This window comes from Coturnix japonica, chromosome 4 (assembly GCF_054131305.1).
Source record: "Coturnix japonica strain WE chromosome 4, WE-NBRP24, whole genome shotgun sequence".
Classification (NCBI taxonomy): Eukaryota; Metazoa; Chordata; class Aves; order Galliformes; family Phasianidae; genus Coturnix; species Coturnix japonica.
Window position 1 is genome coordinate 53,001,876 of NC_140666.1, and position 25,842 is coordinate 53,027,717.

A 25,842-nucleotide genomic window follows, 5' to 3' on the forward strand; every position below is an offset into this window, starting at 1 on the left:
CTGCAGAAATTATGGAGAGCAGCGTTTACTCAGCTGTCTCCACACTGATGGATCTCCTGCTGTGACAACTGCTCTCAAGGAGATCTTCCCCTGGCTTGTATAATTACTTGGGATTGCCCCAGCCCAAGTGCAGCACCCTGCACTTGGCCTTATTGAACCACATTAGGTTTTCATGGGTCCACTTCCCCAGCCTGTCCAGGTCAAGTAGTATTGCATGGTTTCCACTGAGCACTTATCATTTTTGGGACAATTTGTTTGCAGATGGTAGTGGGATACGTGAGCTTGCCAAAGAAAGCTGCCCAAGAAAAATAACAAAGATATGGCTAACACCCTGAAAATAAATAAATAAATAAATAAATAAATAAGGGGGAAAAAAAAGGCTAAGGCTGAGTTCAATGGAAAGAAACAGTATCCTCAAGCATCAGCCTCTCAGGAGAATGTGCAGGTCTTGCCACTTTGTGATGATTTTCTCAGATGTTTTGCAACAACACATTCAGAACCACCACCCCCACACCCCCAAACTGTTACTCAGCACCATAGTCTGACAGCTCTGAGAGCCCTCTGTTACGGCTGCCCTGGGAGCAACTCAGCATCACAACACCACACTGTGATGCCATGATGGCAGATGCCCTGTGCTATAACGCAATTAAACTCTCATTTACTTCCATCACTAAAAGAAATTGTGGTTTGTTTGCACTGGAACAAGCCAAGCAGAGGAATTCATGCTTAACACATAAAGTAAATAAAAATGAAACACTTGAATTTCTAAGTGGAAAAGAATGACTCACTCTAGAGTTGGGAAAAACACTGAAAATCCTAGACTTCTATATAAAAATACCTGCATTTCACTATGTCTAAGCTGCAGCTCACATGATTTCCTGAGGACTACCACAGACACTATGTACATCTGGGAACTCTGTCACTTGTATTTTAAATCTCAGACACTTGAATCTCAAGAAAAGTAATGTACTTGAATAGTGTTGTCTAAACAGTTGTATGCCTTCAGGAATCACAAAGCAATTCAAGACTATGTGACAATACAGCACTGAAAGTGTGTCCATTTAATACCAGCCATCAAAAATGATCCCTGAATCCACTCTCAAGGAGGAACGTGCCCACCCTGCAAAATACCAGATTGCAATCTGCACTAAGAGGCTGGCTAGCAGGCTGCCCCAGCAGAAAACGAAGGTCCCCTGTCATTTTTTAAGGTCAAGAGTGAATTACAAGCTACGTTGTTGCTATAAAGCAAGGCCGCCCTACACCTGGTATCATTAGGTTCTAACTCCTTGCGGCTGGAAATGCTCAGCACCACCACAGTCATTGCTGCATCTAGGAAAATGCTAAGCACATCATTTCTAGAGCTGAATCCACAAGTCTGCAAAGAAGACCTAGTCCTGCTCAGTCTTAAAATCACATCTCCACAGTTTCTAGCATCTCAATAAGCTACTGAACTACATACCCCTAAATAAACACACCACCAGAAAGAGAGCAAATATTGCACACTACATATGACTGACCAAACACTCCGAACAAGTGAACACAGAACTTGTCTGAATGACACAGTGCCCACCTGCAATTAATTCCCGATGTACTATGGTGCTCTTCTGATCAACTTGTTACCATCTGTAACTATTACTATCGTAATACTGAGATTGTACATAGTCTTTGCAGGGGCTGTGCACAACATAAATGAAGAAGGCAAACTAGCACGTTGGCAGAGCCATTTACAGGTTGCTGTTAGTGAACTGCAGTAGGCTGGGACTGCATCACAGGAAAATGTCATTTCCTATGTACAGCCAGGTGTCTCAGAATAACAGCTTTAGATGTGCTTATCTATACAGGAACAAGGAAACAATAAAAACTAAGATAAGAGGCAACTGCAAAAAATCAGTGTCCCAGCTCACCATGTCCAGTCCCTCCCAAAATAAGAGACAGAGAGACAAAAGTAGCAGTGCTGAAATACCAGCAGTAGACACCAAAAGGAGCAAAAGTGATTGTGAATGAAGATGAAGCACAGGGCCTGTCAGCAAGCACTCTGCTAAAGAACTGGTGTGCCCAAGTTGGGTACAAATCTCCAAGCCAACTGTACAAATTCATGAGATCATCAATGGGATACTGCTGGGGTACGCACCGTCGCGACGAAGTCCAGAAGGCCAGGATCTTCTTAAGTGCCTGCAGACTGGAGTGCATCATGAGGCTGCTTACAGTGAGGAGGGTGAAGTCTCCTCACCATCAGCGCTGGGGGTTGTGATGATGAAGGGGAAGCTGCACATAGGGAGGCAGGCCAGGGGCAGGAAAGGGGAAGGAGCCAGTCTTGCTCACCCTTTTAACAGCCAGTCACTAATGACAGAGCTCCAGTTGCTAGCAGCCAGACAGCCATAGCCTGTTGTATGCTTACATTGCACTAATTGCCACTGCTGCAGGCAACAAGATGACAAGATCAGAGTAAAAGAGAGCAAGGTGACTAGAACAGGGAAGGAAAAGCAGAAGGGACGTAAGAGTGAGAAGTTCACTTGCTCATTACCCCTTAAAAAAACACTGCTGTCCATTAGGTAGCAGTTCTCACATCTTTTCTGGTCAACCTGTGTGATCTCTGATACTTACAAGAGAGACTGGAAATGAATTTTACTGCTAGTTTCACAACCACACCTACAGGTGCTCTCAACCCAGCCCTTCTATCAGGAACTAAAGGGTGTGATTGGGTAATAGCTTGGTCTTTTTTGGCTCTGATGTTGCCTCCTTAGATGCTGCTTTTTCTCCTCCAGTGACAAGAAACAAGCCTTCAAAAATCCTTTCCTGCCCTTCATGGAGCAGTGCAGTGTTGATGACTGGGGAAAAACTGTTGTAACTTAAGACCCTGCTCTCCTTTTCTGTTGCTGCTTCTCACCTAACTCAAATGGAAGAGGCTATAAAAGGCAGGGAGAGAGGATGATGAAACTATGGGAAGTCCCCTGTTCCCAGCCCCCTCTGCCACCCATCCCACCTTCTCCACCCCCCCCAAAAAAAATAAAAAATAAAAACCAACAACAGAAACCACAGCAAATAAATCCAGAGAAGGGCAGGCAATGGAATCCCTATGAGAAAAGCTCACTTTCCTGAATGAATACCATTCTATCCAATTAATTATTTAATCTTCTCATCAGGAGTACTGTGAAACATTTATTAAAAGGATTCCATTCCTTATTACATTCTGAGGGGTGCTAATTCAGTTAGTGCCATCACGTATCCATCCATAAAGGAAATGTTCCTATAAGTTGGTCATTTTCACCCACTGCTCCTGTTCCATGGTAAAGAAAGTGAGAATTATCGTACAGATGGGCAAAAAGAAATACTGTGAAATTTATAGATACGTTTTTGAAAAGCAGGTGCCTATATTCATGACCTGAGTTTCAAAAGTGCACGTCAGTCTGCTGAACAGGCATTCAAGAGTTTTTGAAAAGAAGGAAAAGAAATATTGAAAGCTTGGCCTGTAGGTTTGGGCTGAGCAAGGAGACAGGGCTGAGCAAAAGGAAGGTGCAAGCACATTACAGGCTTTGCAGAGGAGCTAGCTGCAATCCACCAGTCTGCTGTGCTTGCTCCAGAGGGAGAACGCTCCATGGCATTAGCAAGCTGCTGTTCCCCAGTGAGCTGTGCCCTGAACTCTTGTTCTCATGGTATGCTGGGCATTTGCTGAATTTATGGCTATTTTCCCCTCCCGGTGCAAAGGAACTGTATCTTCTCACTACATCAGTAACAGATCTGTCCACTCTGAGTCTAATTAATGATGTGCTGAAATCCAAAATGGTTTCTTTAAAAAGCGCACAAACAGCATGGCAGTGCGCTCCTTTGATCTTCAGCACGCTCACACAGCTTCCTGCCCTGCTCCTTCCCCATCACTTCTGATAATAAATTCTTCTGGGCATCCAATGAACAGGCCACCATAAAACAGGAGGATCAGAAGCAAAAAGGTACCAATAATCCCACTCCACAGACAATATATCCACTCAACATCTCTAATTACAGACAGCAGGGCAGATTCACAAGCCTAGTGCTGGAGACAAGAATGCTTTTAATTACATTTGGTCACTAAGCTGCCAAGTAGGCAGTTGCTGTGTCAAATTATCCAGGTATGGTTCCTCCCCTTCATCAAATGTATCTCTGATGCTGCTAAAGCTGAAGGCTGCTACACCCTGGATTAAAGACCATTGTGGATGCCAGCCATGACCTTGCTAATACTGCGCAACAAGATGGTTCACTGGGGAATAAAATGTGCTCTAATTCTTGCTCCATGGTCAGAATTTGCAGACTCCTATAAAACATGGGTGGAGAAGTTGGATCTGTGTCTGTCACTGGCTTCAGTTGAGTCTAAGTGGGCAGGGTGATGCCAACACAGGGCATCAATGCAACACAAACCTCAGTTGTTCTACAGACACAAGCAAGCTCTGATTCAAACACCTCTCACAGTAAGAAGAACCCATGATCTACCACAAATGCTGCGATATCTCATTTTTTAAAGTGTATTCTACCCAGGCAAACTGATCTATGAACACCATTGTCATTATTTTTCACCTGGCTGAAATTGTCCTATTGCTTACGGATAAAGCACAGGTTACTATAAATACCAACAGCATTCATGTTATGTGATCAAAGAGAAGAGACGAATTGTCTAAAAACTGTGGCCAGCTATGAAATTACAGCTGTGTGAGTTAAAATGCTTCCAACCACTCCCTTTAACTTTAATCCTAAAGCAAAAGCATTCTCAATACAGATTGAGCCAGCTGGGATCTTAGGTCCTTAGCTCCTTCCAGATGGGCCTTAAGTCTCTCAGAAATGCTTTTCATCTTGATGACCGTGCTTTAACATCCACGGCAGTCCCTGAAGAAACAGCTCATCATTGGAGGACTCTGCCAAAGATACTGCTTCCATCTTGATAACCAGATTTAGAAGGAAACTCAAATCACACTTCAAATTACACCTCAAATAACCTCCATGTTTCTTTAAAAAATAATGTTTCTTGATTTTGTCATACAATGATATACCTCTGACACAACCTCTCCTTCAGTTATCCTGCCAGCAAAGTAATTTACTCTCACGCCAGCACTTAGAATGATTGTGTGGGTCAGTCCTCTTTGTATTTTGCAGCAGCACAGAACAGGAACGTGCTCTTTCTCACCAACCTTCCACATAGCCTGACCATAGAAAAAGCTATCAGCCTCAGCTTTTGAATCATAATTCAGGAGTGTACTTAGAGCCAGTAGAGCTGCTAAGCATGACCCCAAGGTTTGGGCACACGCTCCATTTGCAGCACAGTCTGAAGTCCAAGATAATAAGACACACGCGGGCTCCCAGTAACAGAGGCTTACGTGCTTTCCTGAACGCAGGTGGATGAGGTGCTGGTCTGATGACAGGCTGAACTGTCTTTGTACGTGAATCTGCACAGCAAACTGAGTTCTGCAACCTCACAAACTATAACCTTTTTCTTTTTTCTTCTAAAAGGAAATCAAATGTTTGCTGAGGGGGCACAACAATTCACATACTTCCATGGCATTGTAAAATCTGATTGATTTGGGGGCAAAATTACTTCCAAAAGGAGGGCATCTCAGGAGCAAGCATCCTATTACTTCTAATCAAAATCATAATTTTCTTTGGTCATTAGACCTCATCTAAATCTTTCTCCTGCAGAAGTATCTACCAGGCTGGCACATTTTGTTAAAAACAGTGATAAGGACAGATTTCCCCAGGCACTTCCTTCTCTTGGAGTGATTTAGCAATGAAATGTCAAGCTTCACAATACGGCATCACAGTTCATAGGCTACCACAGTGCAAGACCACCACTCAGCTTTCTTTAGTGGCTTTCTTCAGTCTGCTTATTACTATTATAATAATCTGTCATGGACATTCTCTCTAATTATTAAAGCAAATCTGGGAGAAATGAAGGCAACACGGCATTTATCACTTCTAAGACACAACCCAAGAAAGCACTTGTCCTCATGCTTAACCTGAAGTGCATGCCCATGGGCTTTGCTCAGAACAGGACTGTGATTCCTTCCGCAAGTATTCATACATAACTGAGGTGGCATTAAAACTCTGTCTGTTAATTTGGCATAATATTAGCTGTGAGCTGCTTTCTGATGGCGAAGACGCTTCAGAACGACCTTTGACCATGCTGGCAGGAGCTAGTAATGTTCACAAAATACAAAGTCAGTGTGTACAACTGGGGCCAACCTGCTCAATGATCCTGGTACAAAGTTTTCACACATTTCTAGGAGGAAATGAAGTTTCTTGCTAAAGAGAAATTTTTGTATTGAGTAGAAAAGGATTATTTTCATAAAGAAAGCCAAACTTTATACTGAGATTGGAAAACGACTACACACTGTCCTGTGAGGATCCTTATGCACTTATTAACAACATCCAGGTCCCTGTAAGAGCCAGTAGGTTTGGTCAGACAAGTTATCTCCAGACAAATAAACCATGGTGAACAATGTGACATAATACTCCATCATGAAATCAAAAGCCAGTAGGTCAGTAAGTTACTAAAACTGGTAGCACTTTGGCTTTTATTCTTCAAAATTCTTTTTCTACTTTTTTTCCTTCCCAAAGGGCCAGGAGGACAGTTTTCACTGCCTGTCACAGATCCAGACTTGGTTTGACGTGGTCTCACGTTTTGCTGTTGACTGCCAGCCAGACCCACCAATGTCACAACTGACTCATTCTTGGTTATAGGAATATAATGTTTACAAGAGTACAAATATGTGAAAATGCAAGTCCTCAGTGCCTCATCAAGAAACACAGCCCAACTCTAAGTCTAAGGATTTTCAGAACCAGGGGTTTGGTTCAGTTTCTATACTATAAGTAAGTCACTGAAGAAACATGTGGGGTTTCTGAGAAGTCTGGACATGACAGAGTATTTCTGAAGTTCAAAACTGAAGTCATGATCCGAAGATTTTTCATTTCTACGAGAAGTGATGCTTGCCTTGTGAGTTGGGGTTACGAGCAGAAACGTATCAAGTTATCACTGAAGCCATCAGATTAATGCTAGCAGATCTTTCTGCACAAGAAACGTAATTAAAAACTGTTAAAAATATATATGTGTCAGGAGAGTATTTGGAGTGGCCTGGATCACTGGAATGTAGATCAAGGCCACACATTCCAAGTCTTACAGTTCCATAGTTCTCGCAATATTAAGGGAAATACACATACTCTGCATACAATTACTTCTCATTTGCTTCACAATAAATGAGAATAGAATCAGACTCCAAAGTAATTGCCTGGGAACTGTTAGTAAATTTCCTCTGTGAGTCTCTGTAAGACCTGAGGTACCCATCACACATGCAGCATTTATTTTAATGGGATAAAAAATAAAGGGCAAAGGAAAAAAAAAAAATCCCTCACACTCAATTCACAACATTTCAGAGTTATTTACCATTGGCATTTTTTCCCCCTGACATTTTATGATGTCGTTGTTGTTGTTTTTTAACAGCTTTAAATGCTGCTTGATTTATTAGTCTCCAGTGAATAACCAAAGGTTTCTAGAAATATAGTGAACACTCCATTATTATGTTATTCCAGCCCAATATCTAATTGCAGTGTGATAGCTATACAGATGTATCCAAGACCTATGTAAACCAAGGCCTGTGGCTTGGATCTTTTTCCCTTCTCTTCATTCTTTTTTCCCCCCATCTGGTGATAGCTGGGGGAAGACAGTGACAGCCAGTCTCACAACGTGCTGATTTGTTCTGCTGGCGTCTCACCCTGACTGTTAGACATATTATTCAGCATACACTAAAAAACAAATCAAATTGATTCTACAGTGCAAAAGGTGCAGGCTGTGACTTTCTGACATTTCTCAAGAATTGCCATTGCAGGAGAATTCTCATGCCCCATCACCCACCCTGAGTAACCTTCATAACAAAACAGGGTTGAATGCCTTCAGAAATGATTCAGGTCAGAGCAAATGTTGCACATGTTTTATCACCCGGGAAACTCAGAAACTTTCTAAGAATGAAGTTATGGGAGCAGGGCGAGCTGGGGAGCTGCAGCGTGCTGTCTCTTGCAGACAACAAGGCCTCAGTGTCAAAGCATGAAGACCAAGGGCAGAGAGAGCGGAGAAGAAAGCAGCCCTGAGAACCTGCAGGACACTAGTCACAAACAGGTGGCTTGAATACTAAAGAAAGAGGCACAGAGAGAACAAGCAGCAAGACACAGGCATGAATGGAGTATATTTCACAGGCTGGTATGAGGAATTTAAAGAATTAAGAAGGCTCTTTCTTGTTTCCCAGCCTAGCAGAAATGTTCAGGCTTTAATTATCACTCATCTCATTGATGGAACATAAATCCTCAAGAATTCCCTTCTGGGGCACTCTGCAGTCTTTGACTTACCTGACACCTGGAAAGAATTTGATTTTGTGCCTGATGCTGCTGTCAGCAAATAAGAAAAACTGCGGTTGGAGGTTTTAGCCTCCTTTGTTGATTTCACTTTGCACAATTTGAGGACATCAGGCGGACTGGCGTTAAACAAAAAACTCTAGAGTGCTTTTGCCCTAAATACCAGGGCACTATGCTGTGACAGGAGGGCCAGTAGTCACCTCTGTCCCTTCCTCCAGCTCATGGCCTCTCACTCTAAGGGCCTGATCCTGCTGGGCTACGAATGCTGTTCCCCTGCCAGCAGTGGGTAATCCAGATCATTGCAGTGGAACGACTTGTATTCTCAAAGCTGATCATGATCTTAAAAGCTTTAATGGATCAAATTAGAATATTTGTCTGTGCACGGGACTGAGTCACTGGAGAACCATTTATTTCAGTGAGCCTTCCTATCAGGTCCGCTGATTGCCTAGAAGGGAGCAGCACACACAAAAGGCATTGCTGAAGTGATCTGCCTGCACTTTGCACTGCATTACAAACTCCTGACTGCAGACCAACAAAAATCCCCAGTAAGCAACACATGTGACAAGATTATGAGTGGAATAACTTCCAGACCCTGAGACAGGTCAGAGCCAGATTGAAGTGTAAACCATGCATCTTCAGCCTACCTTTAACTGTGTTGGTACTTACGGGTAGGGAAAACTTCCTAACTTCCAGGTGGGGAGCAGCTCACACTGAACTTAGAGGGGACTGGCCATGAAAGGTATTCTGCAGGTCTGAGCCCAAGGTGAGTATTAACATCTTCAAGGCTCTTTAGCTCAGGTTTCAAGGAAAATCTCCCTAACTCACTTCAATTACTTTTAGAACACAAATGTGTTTAAAGACAACGTCTGCTAAAAAATCTGCAGGGAGTTAAGAGTCCTTGTTGCTGTTTGCCTGTCCTGAGCAGGGCAGAATATGTTTTGGTCTTTCTTCTGGCCCTCTAGCAATTCTAACCAAATTACCTGAGCTGGATTCTGCCCCATTTGCTCTGCCTGTTTCCTGCAACAAGACCACAAGAATGTGACTGAGAATAAATCTATCAGCTAGAGAGAAATCTTCTTTTTACATCTCTAAGCCCTAATGCAATTTCTGCATAGGATTTAAAACAAGCCACTGTGTTGTTCCTGTGCCCTCTGGCAATCCACATTCAATGCAGGAGCAGAGTTTTATAGCATAAACAAAGTAGGTTACCAAATAAATGAGCTGACAAACTGGTTGGAAAGGTTGTGCTTCCAATCCAGTAAATAGGCAAGTTGGTCCCTTAATTTAGGAATAAATCCCGCCCTGATTTCAGGGAATAGACATCATCACCAAATGCTTAGTTCCTATCAGCATGCCAGGTAATAAAGGTGGATGGGCAGTATGTAAGGCTTTTAGAGATTAGGCCCTGAGACATCAAGTATCCTGCTTGGCTTACCTTAAAACACACAGGCTAGCAGTCAAGCAATTGCTTTTTTCTTTTGAGGCATGAGAGTGAGTTGTAGTGACAATTCCCATAGGTGTACTTTCCAGCCTCTACCCCATTCCAATTTATTCCTCCAGAACAGGAGCTAACAAGACACTGGGTATTTTCCCAAAGGAGAGATGGAATCACTAAAGCCATCACCATGGCCACACAGTGTCACAGTGAAATCTCCCTAAAGGTAACCAAATAATGAATTACCCAGAACACTTTTATAAACTTCACTCATTCCCGCCGTACAGAAACAAAGTGAGGTACCATCTCCCTTCAGCATGAGCTACCTTTGCTCTCTTCAACCAGCAAGCAGTCACAATAGCTACCACGCTCTTCATTTCCCTAGAGGAAAGCTGAAATGGCAATGTACTGAAAAACAAAGATCTTCTCATTGAGCAGTGGTTTTTTTTTCCTTGGTGAACCAATCTTTGAACACCGGCCGCTGAGAGCAAATGTGTGTAAGGAACCTGAAATGCAACAGCAGGAACTAAGGGCTAGCAGGAAGCTTACAGTGGAGTTGCTTTCATTAAAAAGATAAGATCCTTCAGAATTCTTAGGCAGCTTATGTTAACAACCAATCCTTAATTCATTCTTAAAAAAAGCAGTTTGTTACAGAATCTCATAAGCAGACACGCAGAAGGGCAAATCAGATGAAAGATGTCTGCCTGTTAAGTTCTGTGACAGGAGATATTTTAATGACTCTGAAATTGAAGTGAGATCCTCTTACATACACTCCTAATGATGAAAAACTAGTGCTTAGCTCTTGCACTGATCTTTTCTTTAGGAAAAAGCAAAGCACACAATCAGTGCTATGCAGATGTATAGCAGAGCTGGGAATAGAATGGGGTCTCACATGCCTGAATCTAAGGAAATGTGCATAACCACCGCGTAGCTGAAGTAAACTGCAAAGATCAGTTACACCACGGCAGCTACTGATGTTTGTCACCAAAGCACATGACAAAATTTCAAGTTGCAGAAGCATTCTCAGTAATAACTAGAACTTTTTAATGTCCTGATGCTGAGAACAGTTTCTCTGAAGAAACTACTTTTTTCTCAATGGCAAATACTTTTTCCATAACAACAACCTGTTGATGCAGATGAGATTAGGAGAAAACACAGCTCAGTGCATGAATGCACAAGAAAGCACATGACTTTCTGCTATTGAGTGTTGCTTTGAGAACTACCCTCACATACCTAATAGGCACAAGTGTATCACCTTCAAAAGGAGCTGCATTCCTACCTAATGAGACTGTTACAAAGGCATGTTTATTTATTTGTGAATTACTTCTATGGAAATGACACAGATAGCGTGATGGGCACAAAAACATTCGAACATCACATTTGGTTCTTGCTACAAAAGAGAAATAGGAAGAATCTTACAGAGGATGGAAAACACTTGCGAGAGCCTTCTATTTCAGAAGACAAATCTCTTGAGCTGTTCACAACTGCAATGGCTTCTTTCAAAGCAGCTCTGGGGTCACTAACGCTGCTATGCAACACAGTGCTTCTCAAATTCCAAACACAAATACTTCACACCAAATGTCACTGACAAAATGAATGCACTTGGGCCAAGTAACTGCACCCTGGAATTTCACAGGCAATACACTTCTAGCACATATAAACTCGACCTGCTTAATCCACCCCAAAGGCTGCAGGGCTGCAATGATGACCACAGTGCCCTTTGGGCTGATGAGGACTGCCTGACACCACAGGGCATACCTGGAGACTTGTGCAGCCCCAGGTGGCTCAGCTCTGCCTTTTGCTCTGCTTTTATGGCAACAAGCACTGTTGGCTCCTAACTCATGAGCAGGGCTCACTGCAGGTACAAAAATGCAGAAAACGACAATAATTACAAGCCAGTGTCCTGATTCCAAGGCCAGTGCTGCATCTAGCACACTTTATTGCCTCTAGATCACACGCAGAGGATTGTTAGGTTATTCAAAAAAGTGTTGTCTTAGCTCCTTCATTTCAGCTACCCATTTCCAACAAAGCATTGCAGGATTATACCTGACCAAGCATCCACGGGACAGGACTTGAACTGTGAAGTTACTGAGAGATTTTTGAAACAAAAAAAATAATTAAAAAAAGGTATACGATACTGCAAAGGAGCCATCCCATCCCCATCCTACTGTCTGCTAAAACAGAAAATGATGATGATGATTAATGCCAAATAAAGCTGACACTGCTAGACCTTTCACCATTATTTGGACAGCATGTCATCTCCTCAGACTGTCCATTCCTCAGAGGCTCAGACAAAACTGGGACAGGGAACAAAGCACCTTTCACCCCTGAGCACGCTGCAGGTCAGAAGGTCAGAAGACAGCTCAAATTAACCTTGTGACTGCTGCTAAAAAGCTCAAGGCCCTGGAAAATACTCCTCTGCCTATATCCCAGGCTGGGAGATGACTTTCTCAAGGCTGGGAAGAACAAATGTGAGTATGAATGTCTCTGAGCAGTTCAGGCCTGCAAGTTTTACTCACATGAGTAATCCTTATTGTGTGATTAGTCCCACTGCAGTCATGAGGGGAGGGAGAGCGCGTTTAACCTGCAGAAGGAGGAGAAGAGGCCTTAGCAATGGAAACCGTGTACACAGAAGTAGTTTTGCAGCTCCTTTTTCCTTTGTGCCTATTCTACTTTTCCCAGTACATCCCTTTGTTTCTCCTCTTTAACATTTCTCCCTGCAGCAAGGCAAAATCCCTTGGGAAAAAAACTGCTGTCAGTCTCCTGGTGGCCCACAAACACTTCAGGCTGGATGTCCTGCCTGGCAATGTCACCACGAAGCAGTGTCAGTACGTGCACAGAAGGCACATAAGGAGATAGAGACATATCTAGCAGATGCTGGGAAAAACATATCACAGGAAAACCTGCCTCCATGAGATGCTCCAACTGAGTATTCCAGACTCATCAACCACTCAGGCTACTCAGCCCTCTTCAGTCTGTACAGAGCTATGAAGGTCAGTCCAGCAGTTACTGCTGCCTCCTTGAACAGCACGTGTAGTAGAAGTGGCTCTGACTTCCCTACATCCATCGAAGGACAAGCTTAATCTGTAGTCTGCTTCAAGTACCTTGCTGCACTTTTGCATGTAAAGCACGTAACATACAAAAGCATTTAGCAAACACAAGACACTCTTGGACACTATTGCAGAGAAAAGCAGACTATCTGTTCCTTGTGTTTCTTACCCAGCAGTCTTAAACAAGTGCACAAAATAAACATGGCTTTCTTTGGGTTTACTCTGAAGCAATGCATGCATGCACACCCACACACACCCATTTTCATACCACAAGCTGTAAAATGACTTCCAGCCCCATGGCTTATGATTTATCTTCAACTTCAAACAAGAGACGCATATATAAAGGATGGCACAAAGTTGTGTTTCCCTAAGATCTCCTCTATGGTAGAACTGCCATAGCCACGTGTACAACAGCCATGTGTACTGCAGCCCAGCTGTAACTGCATAACAAGGAATGCTGGAGACTTCAGAGATTTGGTGGCTTTCTCTGGGCTTCATCAGGCTTGGGTGAAATCTTACCTTCTCTCTGAAGACAGAAAGGAGAACAAAGCTCCTTTCTCACACAACATCTGATGAACTCCCTTTACACCTGGCTACCTCCTGCTCTTGGGCACGTGGGACTGAATTGACCTGGGGCTCCTACAGACTTAGTGAGAGGCAGAAGGATGGAGCATCTGTTGCTGGTTTTACCCTCAAAAGACTCATTCCTGGTCACTGAGTCTGAAGAAGCCAGTGCTTTGTTTTGGCCAACAAGCAGTTCTTCTCACCACCTACTTAGTAGGAAAATCTTCAGGGCTGTGCTTACAGCCAGGTCAAAGTACAAAGACATTCCTCTGAAAATTAGAGAGAAAGACTATTTTTCACCTCCTCTTAATTATTATTTCTTACCTTCAACAGCACAGTGTATTTTGCAAAGTGCTTTGCACACGGTAATTAAGCTTCATAACATCCCTGAGCTATAGGAAGGACTGTCGCACACAGTACAGAGCCAGAGAAATACAAACCCACAGAAGTAAACATCTTGCCTCTCATCTCAATGACTGTGTGGTGCAGCCAGAAATGAAACCCAGACATCCCGACCCCCAACACCTTAGCACATCTACCCCGACACCTTTGAAAAAAGGAGACAACCCTTTTTTGCTCAGTAGTCACAATGTGGTTCCTATCCTACTGCTGCTGACTGTGAGCAATGTGAACTTTTACAGACCTCCCTTTTCTGAGAGAAACCACCATCAATTTCTGTCCTTTGGCAGCTCTGCAGAGCCTCACACAGACCAAATGGGCAGTGCTTTCTCCGAGAGCTAAGATCCTGCATTGCTTTGACAAAAATGTGATACAGAAGGAAGAATGCTGATCTGTATTTCACTCCAGATTAAACAGATGCCACTTCACCAATATCACAAGATTTCCACCCCATTTACTATAAGAGGAGCAGCTCAGTGGCGTATCTTTGCATTGCTAAGCTGGATTGTCTCTTTGCTTCTAGCCAATGCCTACACAAAACAAAACACCAAGTTGCATAAAACTGCTCATAGAGGAAAGTTACCTATCATTACAGCAATCCTACAAGAGTCTGAAACGGTGCACCTAGTAATCAGACGTTATCTAATGTAACTACAGGCTTTTATTTTAATGTTTTATATTGGGAAAGAGGCATGCTGCTGACTTGTTAAAAGTAGATATTGGCTAATTCTTTCCTTAAGCTTCCAAGGAGATTAGATCTGGGTAAACAGTGAAGAATAACACTAGCTGTCTTACTCTAACTGGAATGTTATGATGGTTCTTGTTTTCCTTCTCCCCTATGCATTCACACAGGGTCCCTTCGTAAAGCACCAAATGGGAGAGAATAAACATTTCCTGACATCTCCGTATGTGCCCTGTTAGTAATCCAGGAAGTAAAACAGGACAAAGTCCCAGTCCCGTGCCTCTCCATGTCTGCTAACTCAGAAGCAGCAACACCCAGACAGCTAAGTGACCACGTCCTACCCCACAATCAAAGCTACACTCCTGGAAGGCTGAGCAGACTGGCAGAGAGCCTCACTCACACACACATCTAGGTATTCCCATTGCACACTGCTAACTCCACTTCTTGTTCCTGGTAAAGTGCTAGTCTGAAAAAGAGGAGGCCAGAATATCAGTCAACTCTTAAAATAGATAATTTTATGGAATATCAGCATCTACTTTCATTTTCTTAAACTGAGGGATGAAAGGTGATATTCACTGAACGCATTCATTTACTCATCACTAAAGTCTGATTCCTTCAATATTATCTTCTTAAATCAGTTCAGAAAATTGCACCTCTTCTATGCAGCAATGACTGCCTTTCCTTCCTGATAAACTGGCACCTCAGTTCAGTTTGTGTTATATAATAATAAATACACATATTATATTATATAAATAATAAATATATATTATTATATATATTTATATTATATAATATATATTATATTATATTATATATTATATATATATAAATTATATATATTATATTATATATTATATAAATAATAAATATAAATAAATACCTAGAGCTGGTAGTTGCTGGTATTTGCTTCTCGAGTGGGAATGCCTCAGCTCCAGGCCTGGAGGAATATTACTTGCATTTGTCTTTTATGATATCAAGAAGCTTGTGCCCTTAAAACATCTCTTAGCAGCAGCAGGAAAGAAGAAATGCCTAGGAGGTTCCAAAAGAAGTGTGCCTGAAGGCTTAATGGGTTGATTTACGAGTCTGGGTCTCTCCCACTGAGGCACAAAGTAAACGTTCAGTTATGAATTTGTCAAAGGCTGGCTGATCATTCCCTGCTTTGTCAGCTTTGCAAAAAGGAGCAGCCTCTGTTCCTCTTCCAGAAGCACAACCTCTCTGATAAGAATAAATTGAAAAAACAAGAAGAGTTCAAACTCCACGAGCACTAATTCATCATTAGACCCAAACTCCTTTTTCTTAGATCATGGAAAAGGTCCCGTACCAGGCAAAGGCAATAGAGTGAAACAGCATGGAGCAAAAATACTTGGATCTTGAATTAAGTATGAAAAGAGCTGTGCTTGTGTTCAGTCAGGTAAAAAGTCAATCCTTACCTGACACCAGCAGCCTATCTGGCAGCCTCTGGTAGGGACATGGCAGGAGAACTTCTCAGGTACATTAGGAGCTGAGGACAAACCTCAGAGCTTGTAGCCAAAGAATGCCTTTGTTCTCTCTACACCTTTCTCAGTGATGGTAATAAACTGCTCTATTTCCAGAGTGTGGGCAAGCATGACTGTGAATAAAATCTTTCCTACCCTCAGATCACTGTTAGACATGATTATATGGGAGGCATATCCTGGAATGGGACATTCAGAAAAAGCCAAAGGACAAGTGGGCCACAAGTTCAAGAAAGGTGTGGGAAATATCATAAGGGCTGATGCATTTGGTGCAAGATCTTCTAGCATGAATGCTGTTTTTAGATGTCCTGGATGACATCAAATTCCCACAAATTTACTGGTATGGTCCAAGAGGTACTAAGGGAAATAAAGTAACTACAACTTAGCCCTGGTTCCCAGCAAGTAACCCCTGTGCAGGAACAGACTTCATCAGCTCTGATAAGAACAGATTCTGGTTACACAAGGGTGTTTGTGGTCCCTCAGATGGCATGTCATGAACAACAACAAAAAGCTTTGAATGGTTTAAGGGCATGAAACTTCTGCACTAGATAGCAGAACTGAGATGCATAATCTGATCTAAAGAAATCCTAACCAACCATAATCCAAGGAGTTCTGACTTGGATACTCTACATGCACATACAGGTGTGTGGGGGCAACCTCCTGACAGCTTTTAAGAATTCCTGCTAGTCAGTACACAAACACTGTTGGAAATCCTCATGTGTAGTGCTCCTCAAGCACAGATGACCTAATCAATATGTAGGCTCTTGTTAAGTGACATCAGAGACAAAATACTAGATTAAAAGAAACACTGATTTTTTCAGAGTCGGTCATTCCTATGTTGCTAAAATACTATCAGCCTTCAAAATGGTTTGTGTTTTAGATGGTCTCTGTTATGCAAATCCAGTTAACAGGTTTTTCAGAAGCCAGGCCCAGCCCTAGGTTGTTTAAGATTAACCAGCTGCTATGTAGGGAAGAAACAAAGGATGTAAGGGAACTGAGAAAGGAGGTACTAAGTGTTATCTGACAGTGTCACATGATAACATCCAAGGTAACACAAAACATGTTATTCACCTTCTGACTCGGTGTGATGGTGTAAACTGTATCCCTGGACTCTCCTACACGGACAGAAACTCGCTGCAAATGGAGAGCATGATGCCATTGCCTGCAGTGACCACACCAAGGGGATGCCTGCCACAAGCTGAGTGTGGTCCTGGAGAGCTGAGGTCACGTACTGAATGGCTTCAGTGGCAAAGTTTGTATTGTTCCAGGTGGTCGAAGTTATCAAGCTAAAAAACATCACTAATCAATGTCATTGCATTCCCACCAACAGCTGCTGCAGTTCTTCTACAGTTCCCTTCCAGACAGAGAAGAAAAGGTACCTAGGATTGTAATTTTTTTGCTAAATAACATGCCACAGTCTAAGTAATTTTCTGAAGCTAGGCTCACCTTGATAATGAAATAACTCCACAAACTTGTCCCCAGGTAAGAAATTGGACCGTTTACTTTTAGCCTACACCTTACTCAAACTATTGCTAGGAGTCATGACAGTATCACCTTCTGCTAATATCTTCCTCAGGGAACTGGAAAGATAAGGTTTCCAGAGCATCACTGAGAACAACCTTAAGGCTCATGATCTCCTCCAGCCTTGCTCTTGCTTGTATGTTGGCACATATGCACCATATTAGTATTTTTTCTCTCTGACACAGCCTCTGCAGGAGACACACTGCTAGCATCCTACTGCGTTTCTTACCCTCATACTCCTACTGACTCTTACGGGGAATAAAACCACATGGAGTGCAACCACACTAAAAAGGATGCTTAAAAGATGCTACTGTGAAACCCCCGTGGCTCTGAGATTTGAATGGGCATTTCTGTAAGCGGGTTTTGTCAGCCAAAACTGCTCATTCAGTCTACAGAAATATACACAGTAATATGATCAAGATGTCTTTGCCTCACAGAAGAATCTGGACTGCTACAGCTACCCTGTTAAGAAAAAAGAGAAGGTGAGTGTGCCCGGGCAGCCATTTGCCTCTTTTCATGCTATCATGCCCACATTTAAGCTAGAGACAAAGGGGCAATCTGCAAGCCCACAATACAAGGATTAGACCATTTCTTTGTGATGTTCAGGGATGGTTTTCTCTGGAAGCAGAAAAAACAGGTGGGGAGACACAGTGAGTGCTCAGAGCTGTACCCCAGCCATGTGCTGTGAGGGGAAATGGCAGCACTGACCAGAAAGGGCAGGTGGGGAGGGGTGGAAAGCCTGCCACTCGTTTGCCTATATGCTGACCTGCATCCTAATGATAACTATGAACAAAATAAACCTCTCTGCAGAACAGCTTAAAAAATGAGATTTCTGCTGAAACACCAGTATTCTTTCACAGGTACCATGGCTGCTCTTATGGCACATTTTCTCTGTATGTTTTCTGCTCCCGTTGCATGTGTATGACTCAAAGTATCACTGTGCTGCTAACATGCGTTTGGACAACAGCACTTACCAACTCACTGTCTGGTTCTGCCCAGTTGATGCCCTTGCAGGTGGATAAAAACTCTGGAGACTGCTAAACACCATGGAGCTTCTGGCATGTGTGGAGAGGGACAACTGTGCTCGCACTAGGCTTTTTCAGAAAGGTGCAGGAAGAGTACAGGCTAACATATGTCACAGTGATGGCTGAAAGCCCGCAGCAACTAACCGTGCTGCTTTTTATGTTCTCAAGGGACAGCTGAGCCAAAGGACCAAAGAGAAGTGAGCCAGAGTGAGCTAATAGGTTTGGAGACTACAGTTCACTTGGGGCTCACAGCAGTTCTCTAATATTTTTAGTGTTCCTGCCACCCCCCTAAATCTCAGAACATCCATCACTCTTTGAAAAAGCCAAGTTCTCACTTGGGCTTCGCTGGCTGCAACTCAAAGGGTCGTGTCACACCACTCTGCTCAAGGTGCTCCAGGGGAACTGGAAAAGCAGCAAAGAAATGGCAACATGAAATCAAAAGATGAGAATTATTCACACTACATCGTCTCCCTTCAGTTGTCACCCCCAACCTCCTGCTCCAGCAAAGCAGAGTCAAATACCGCACTGGAAAGAAAGCCTTCCTTTTGTTCCCTATAGACTAGAAGTCTTTTTATATTTAAATGAAAATCTGTCAAACTAATTAAGTGAAGATGTAACGGTCTCATTTTGTACTCATTAGAGAACATCGTAATGGCCATAAATTCCTCTGATGGAGTGTGTATGTGTGAACATGAATGTCTGGTAATGTCTCATAAACTACAGGCTGGACCACGGCCTTTTGTATTTATGTTAGACCTTGTAAGACAAACAAAAGCCCCAGTATTGCTTAAATTAGATGCAAAGTGCTATGTTACAGCAATATTATAAGCATGATTTTTGTGCACACAAACAAACCAGGGGACTCAAGTAATGGTTCCCACCGTGACTGCAATGTGGCCCTTGTATAGGCCTGTAATGCGATGCATTGTTCAAGACAGTGTACAATTTTCTGCTTGAAGATATATGGGCAATACAGCTGTTTCTGTGGTTTTCTCTGAATATACTGCTAGTGTATCTTCAATAGGATGAGGCATTCTTGGCATTTTTTTTGCTTTTTGATACCCACAAACAAAAGAAAGAAAAAGAAAGGAAGAAATACAGACAACTGGCATGCTTAAATAAATGTATATGTGTTTTATCTCATGTGTAACTTATGTTTCACATTCTTTTTCACGTCTTTGTTTTCAACAAAGATTCTTTCCTTGTGTACTAAGGATGGGTAGCTTTTGAAATAGAACCGGGCTGGAATTAGAACAGATCCCAGCCTGAATCATACAAACACCAGAAAAAATAGCATTGAAAACCATCTAAAGCTGCACGTTGAGGCTGAGGCAGAAAATACTCAGGAACAGTAAGGATTCTGGAGACCTGCTGTGATGCAGCTAAATTTCATGGAGAGACATGGATCCCAAGACAACGTGAGACAGAGGACACACTCTCTAGGCTCACTTGCTGCGACTGAATATAGATGGGGAGCAAACTCTTGGATAGGACCTGGTTGCTAGAGGAAGGCTAATGGAGACCTGATGATTATCACAGCTGCAACAGTGAGGAAGGACTCAGCAGTGCAGACCAGCAGTTCTCCTGCCCTGAAGCCAGTCTCCACACAGAGCCATGATGACACTGCCTGTCACAAGTATTCTATCCAAGCAGGTGTAGTAAGGTTGTTTGAAGAGCCACCTGTACTGGCCATTCAGTGAACTAACATCTGAAATAGAGTGAATTACTGAGACAGACCAGTACTACATGACACCTTGTGACTTTCAATAAGGAAACATTTCTGGAGAGGGCAGATGCAAGGAAGAGGCAGCTTCTGTGTGAGACTGTTTCCAGACTTACAAAGATGGGAGACTTCAGGTTTTTTCATGCTGGCCATTGTGACCAGCTCCTGAATGCTCATGGACAGGGAGGGAGAGCTCTCCTTTCATTACACAGGTTACTCTTCTGCAGCCATTTCACCCCTCCTGTCCTGAAACATTGATGCTTTTCAGGGATGGAAGACTGTAATGAAATGATGCCAAAGGAAATGATTCATTTTCTATCCCCTCCTCATCACAAGAGAAGTTATTACAATGAATGATAAATGATGCCATTCTATTGCAAAATGACAGATTTCTGCTGGAGAAACCACTGTGAGATGAATAGATTTTCTCTTTATGCCACCAGATGGAGAAGTGATGGGAGCAAATGATCTTTACAAAGAGGAGAATCCTGAATATCACAAAAAGTCTCTGTCTCTTGCATGATGAGGAGGCATTACGCTCTGTACAAAAGTGTGAACTTTTTTTGAGACCATGAGCAGAATGAAAATCATCTACTTTTCACAACTGGTATTTGCAGAACTCTGACTTGTCTTCTAGGCTGTGAATTATGATAGCAAGAAAGCCTAAAAAGCAAAGAATCAAGAGCAGAGTCTTTAAAGAAAGTATCCAATGCCAATAAACTGGCAATAGCACGCTTGGTAAAGCACATTCAGTGAAGATGAAGGGAACAGCAGAACCTAAAAAATATCTGCTGGCTCACGGAAGAAATAAGTATGACTAAAACACCAGGTGCTTGATGTTAAGCACCATTTCTTTCTGTGCCTTACTCCCCTTCTGGTGGTCATTTACTGGAAAGGCAAGGCTGTAAGAGCACGGTTACGACTGAGTAAGCTCCTGATTAAAGCTAAAGCCTAAATCTCTCCTTGCAGACACATTGCCGTTTCCGCTGAATAAGATCAAAAAGTAAAAGAAAAAACATATGAGGAGGTGAAAGGCTAATGGCTCTCGAAGATAGCTCTGTGGTGATAGGGCTGGGATTGTTTCTTCAAACAACGTTTCTCTCATTAAACACAGGTAGGTATCAGATTTTAATGACTTGTTTTTTCCCGTCGCAGTAGGTTCAGAAAGACTTTACTTCCCTGTTTCCCATAACCATACTGCAGAATAAATGCTTTACTTGCATTCTTATCACAGTTAAATGATACCCGCACTTGAAAGCACGATTTCTACCCTTCTCTACAAGCTTAGGCAAATACGCCCAGTTCTCAGCATGCAGACAGGAAGGCCAATCGCCTACTGCAAACTGACAGCTGTCAAGTAATAATAAATACCTGTAATAGGGAGTACTTCATCCCCCTCCACACACCTATCAGCTTTCACTGAAATTATACTCTCCTCCCTGTGATCAAGCCGCTATAGCTGTGTGACCGGCATCAAACACAGCCTTGAACACTGAGAACAGGGGAGTCTTCTGGTTTTCATTCCCTCATCTCAGATCTTTCCAAATGGCATGAAATGACTGAGAGATTTCTTTCAGTCTACCAGCACCCTGGTTTACCCCCATCTTGTCTATGGGGGCTTCTCTACAAGTTTATTTCTTGTAAGCAGTTGGGCACAGAAATGTGAGACCAGGAAGCACTAAAGAAACCAATGAGCTGCTTGGAAAAGTTAACGTAGCCCTTATTTCTTTATGTCTTACCTCAAACCTTTTGAAAACCTCATGTAAAATTACACCACAGAATTCACTGTCTTAAAGGAATTATAACACCTAGCTAAAAACAATTCACTTTGCTGAGTCACAACAAGAGGTTGAGCAATTGGCAGGAATGAGGTCACAGTTACTTGAAGGTAGGAGAAAAGGTGTGGGAAGGAAAAAGTCTGTGTTTCAGAAGAGAATTTTCACAGAAAAGGAAGGAGTAAAACTGCTCTTTGGAGAAACGCACCCAATTCCTACCCCTGCTGCTTGAATAAGGGCTTTTTCAGCATTAACCCTTCTTGGCAGCTTCAGAAAGCTGCTGCTGTTAGGAGATGGGAGTTCTTCCATTGTAAAACCTTACCTTGTGTAAAAATCTGTATCTCTCAGAAAGAGCAGAGATGCCGAGTTATCCACAACTCCCAAGAATCCGACCTCATCACCTGACTTTGCAGCAAAGCCCTTTAGGTAGAACACAGCCACTGTCAGGCCTCAGGAAAATTATGAAGACAACAAGTCAGTGAGTTGGGGCTATTTATGCCAGCTGTAGCCTTGGCATCTAATAATAAGGCAGAAGAGATCTCTGTTTTACCAAGAAGGATAAATGGATGGCTATAAATCCAGAGACTTTACTGAGAAAACTTCTCGGCAAATGCAGACTTGCTATTGATTTGAACAAAGTGAGATCTGGCAATTAACACTAAATTACAGACATTGGCTCACGCTCATGGAACGTCACAACTCCAAAAAGAACACCTCCCCAGCCCGAATACAAGCAGAGCTCTGTAAGCCCCTTTTCTCCTTTAACACGCATCACTCTGTAGCAGGAATCCCAGCCCCGTTCCCGCTTATTCATGCGTCTGCGTATGCAGGAGCAAGGAAGAGGGCAAGGAAGAATTTCTTTATGGAAAAAAAAAAAAAAAAAGGCAGCTCCATTCCTGAGATGCGGTTGCCAAGGGCCTGCGGGGCTCACAACAGATGGCAGCAAGAGCCATCCCTGTGCCTCGCTCTGAAGCTGTCCACTCAAGCATGCCATTCGCATTCCCCACATACCTCCGGGCCCCACAGCCTGGTGCAGGACAGCCCCTCGACACCCCGCCAGACTCTCCTCGAGGTACCGTGGAGCCGGGGTGCGAGCAGAGGGCTGACATCCTGTCCTTCCACCTCCTCTGCCTTTCACTGTCTTTGTGCTGATTTCAGCGGTTATCATTTAAGGGTTTGAAGCACTGGGAGAAAGTGATTCGTTAACTGGAGGTTCAGTCCTGGAGGCTGCTGATGCTTGTCTCTTTACACCAGTATGGATCAGGGCAAGGGACAGATAAGCCCCTCAGGGTCTGATCCCAAGTAGGTCTGTGCTCCATCCTGCATCTCTGGACAGGGCAGGCAGCAACTTTCAGGATATGTGCTCAGAGTGATGAGGCTAGAGCCAGCCACAGAGAACTGATCCCCTTTTGCTATGGAAGACATGATCACTGACAAATCGCTTCAGGGGAGAGCAGTTCAGAGTCAAGGTCACATTAAGTCTCACTGCATAATAGATGTAACAACTAAAATATGTGATCAAGAGAGGGAAAATAATCTAAAGATGACATAAAAGAAGTTCCAGGTGGGGAAAGTGTGATTTAAGCAGCACAGATGTCCAGGTGTACAGAAGGAAGACACAAGAAGCAGCAGCAATGAACTCCAGAATTCACTCCTGCTGCTTCATCCGCTCTCACGTAGGGCAACATTATCAGCAGGAGCACCCAAAACAAACCAGGAGCAGTCAAGGAATGCACTGCCAACCCTGCAGCTGGGGGAAAGCTCAGAGTCTCAGTATAATTCTCTGCACCCTGCAAAGCCTGAGTACCAAAACATGCCTCTGGCCACAGAGCAGGGCTGCTGCCAGGCCAACAGGCAGCTGACCCACCATCATTTCCCACACGTTTGACACTTCATCCTAACGTTCTGGTCTCCTAAACTTAAACAACAGATGTGTTGGCTCTGCACTAAGGAAACTGAATGTGATTTTCCTGCCATTTGCCCATCACACATAAGAAGGCTCTTCAGGGCCTATTTGCATTTGGCTGCTGGAATCACTTGTTTCCTTCTTTTTCTTTCTTTTCTGGGGTTTCCACGAGGGGAAAGACAAAGCGGCAGATGCTGCAGGCTAAGGAAGAAGCGCGTTGCTGGCCGTGTGCAGCTGGCCACGGCTTTGTGCTGAGCGGCAGGGCTGCTCCAGGCTGCCTGGGAAATGTGCTCGCTGCTCCGCGGCACATTCAGCCAAAGCCCTTCGCTGCTCTCCTTTATGGCTGGGACTCGCCTGACCCTCCTCACTGCTGCCATTCCAAAGCACTGCGGGATAAGGTTATTTTCTGGTTCAGTCTTTTTTGGTTTTGTTTTTGTTTTTTTTTCTTCCTGATGCAGACAAGGAGCAAGTGTTAAGTTTGAGAATAGAGGCTGACTTTTGCTACAAGTCAGTCCGTGCGGCTGCATGTGCAGTCTTTTCTGTGCAGGCATGCAGGAAATATTCCCTCCCTCTCACGCACACAATGGTTTAGATTTGGTATTTATGAGCTTAAGTTAGAAATAAAGGGGGAATGAAGTTTCCAGGTGGCTCTTTCTTTCTTTAATCTTTCCTACATTTCTCTCCCTCTTTTCTATCAGCCTTTAATCAAATTCCTGCTGTTACTTTTATTGAACAAAGGAGATGCTGGCACAGCCCCTAAGTGCCTATGCACAGGGGTTGCCCTATAACAACCAAGTTGCTACCATTTATTGTTAAATGGTCCCTGCAGGCTCCAGTATCTGAAAAGCAGAAAGAAATATCCAGGCTTTGGCAACTGAAGTAAATGTTAATATCTGATGTTTCCTCAGCCACTTGGGTGTCTAGGAGGTATAGTGTTAACCATTTGAAGGCTTCAGAAGGACTTGCATTTAAAAGTACAAAACAGATCGGGTAAAACAGACTATTTTTTCCCAATTTATTTGATGGAAGCGTCCACCAAATCTCTGTAAATAAGGCAACTTAGGCATCCCTTCAAATCTCACAAGCAACACATCCCACCTTTCTTCACTTGACAGGGTATGCAGCATTGAATCACTCTGGTTTCAGAATTCCCAGAGAAGAAATACATGCCTGACTCACCTACAACCCGATATGAAGACCATGGGAGATGTCAAGTCACTGAAGCGGGCTATGGATTAGGACCCAAACTAATCCCTTGCTCGTACAAGACTGTCCACACTAATTTAGAGCTAAACATTTGGCTGGCAATGCTGCCACAACACATGGGAGATGCAAGTCAAGAAGAGATAGCAACCTCCTTTGTAAAATTCCCCACAGCCTGGTGGTGTGTGTGTCCCCCAGTGAGGGACAGGGGGTTCCTCATCTCACTGCACCTTGGGAACATGCACACCTGTACAGGCACCATCAAGCTGTGCCACACAGACATGAGCACTTCAATGTCTGTGCATTCACTGCACACACAGCTTCCTCAGGTAGGGCAGGCAGCGTGCAGGTGGACAGTGGGGTCTGAAAACTGACAGCACGTGGTCAGCCTTTCCCCATCCAGATACGTTGTTGAATTTGCTTTTATTGTGCTGGATCACATGCAAGGCAAAAAGGGAGAACTCGGCAATTTGGAGTGATTGGGTATTTGCTGTGACCACCAGTTCTAGGTTTAACAACACAATCTCCGCTCTTTAAATACTGATGTAATGAGTGCATATTAGGCAAGACAGCCTGGTGTACTCAGAAGTCACTGCTGCTTCTGTGGCTTCAGAACAGACTGTTTCAAGTCACTTTTCTTAGGCAGATAATCTACAGCAAACAAAAACACCTCCTGTTACAAAAAGCAGGAACACTGACTCT

At 43.3% G+C, this 25,842-nt stretch overlaps 1 protein-coding gene across 5 annotated transcripts in view; it reads right to left on the reverse strand.

The window, feature by feature from the left end:
* The window catches only part of SHROOM3 (shroom family member 3), a 128,507-nt gene that overhangs the window by 51,442 nt on the left and 51,223 nt on the right, over window positions 1-25,842 (reverse strand). The window contains exon 2 of one of the 5 annotated variants that reach the window (XM_015861643.3): window positions 12,319-12,383. The exons of the other annotated variants lie outside the window; for them this stretch is intronic. Within the exon in view, the coding sequence (XP_015717129.2) occupies window positions 12,319-12,320 (2 nt within the window). The 5' untranslated portion in view covers window positions 12,321-12,383. The remainder of the gene's footprint in view (window positions 1-12,318; window positions 12,384-25,842) is intronic. 5 annotated transcript variants of the gene reach the window in all.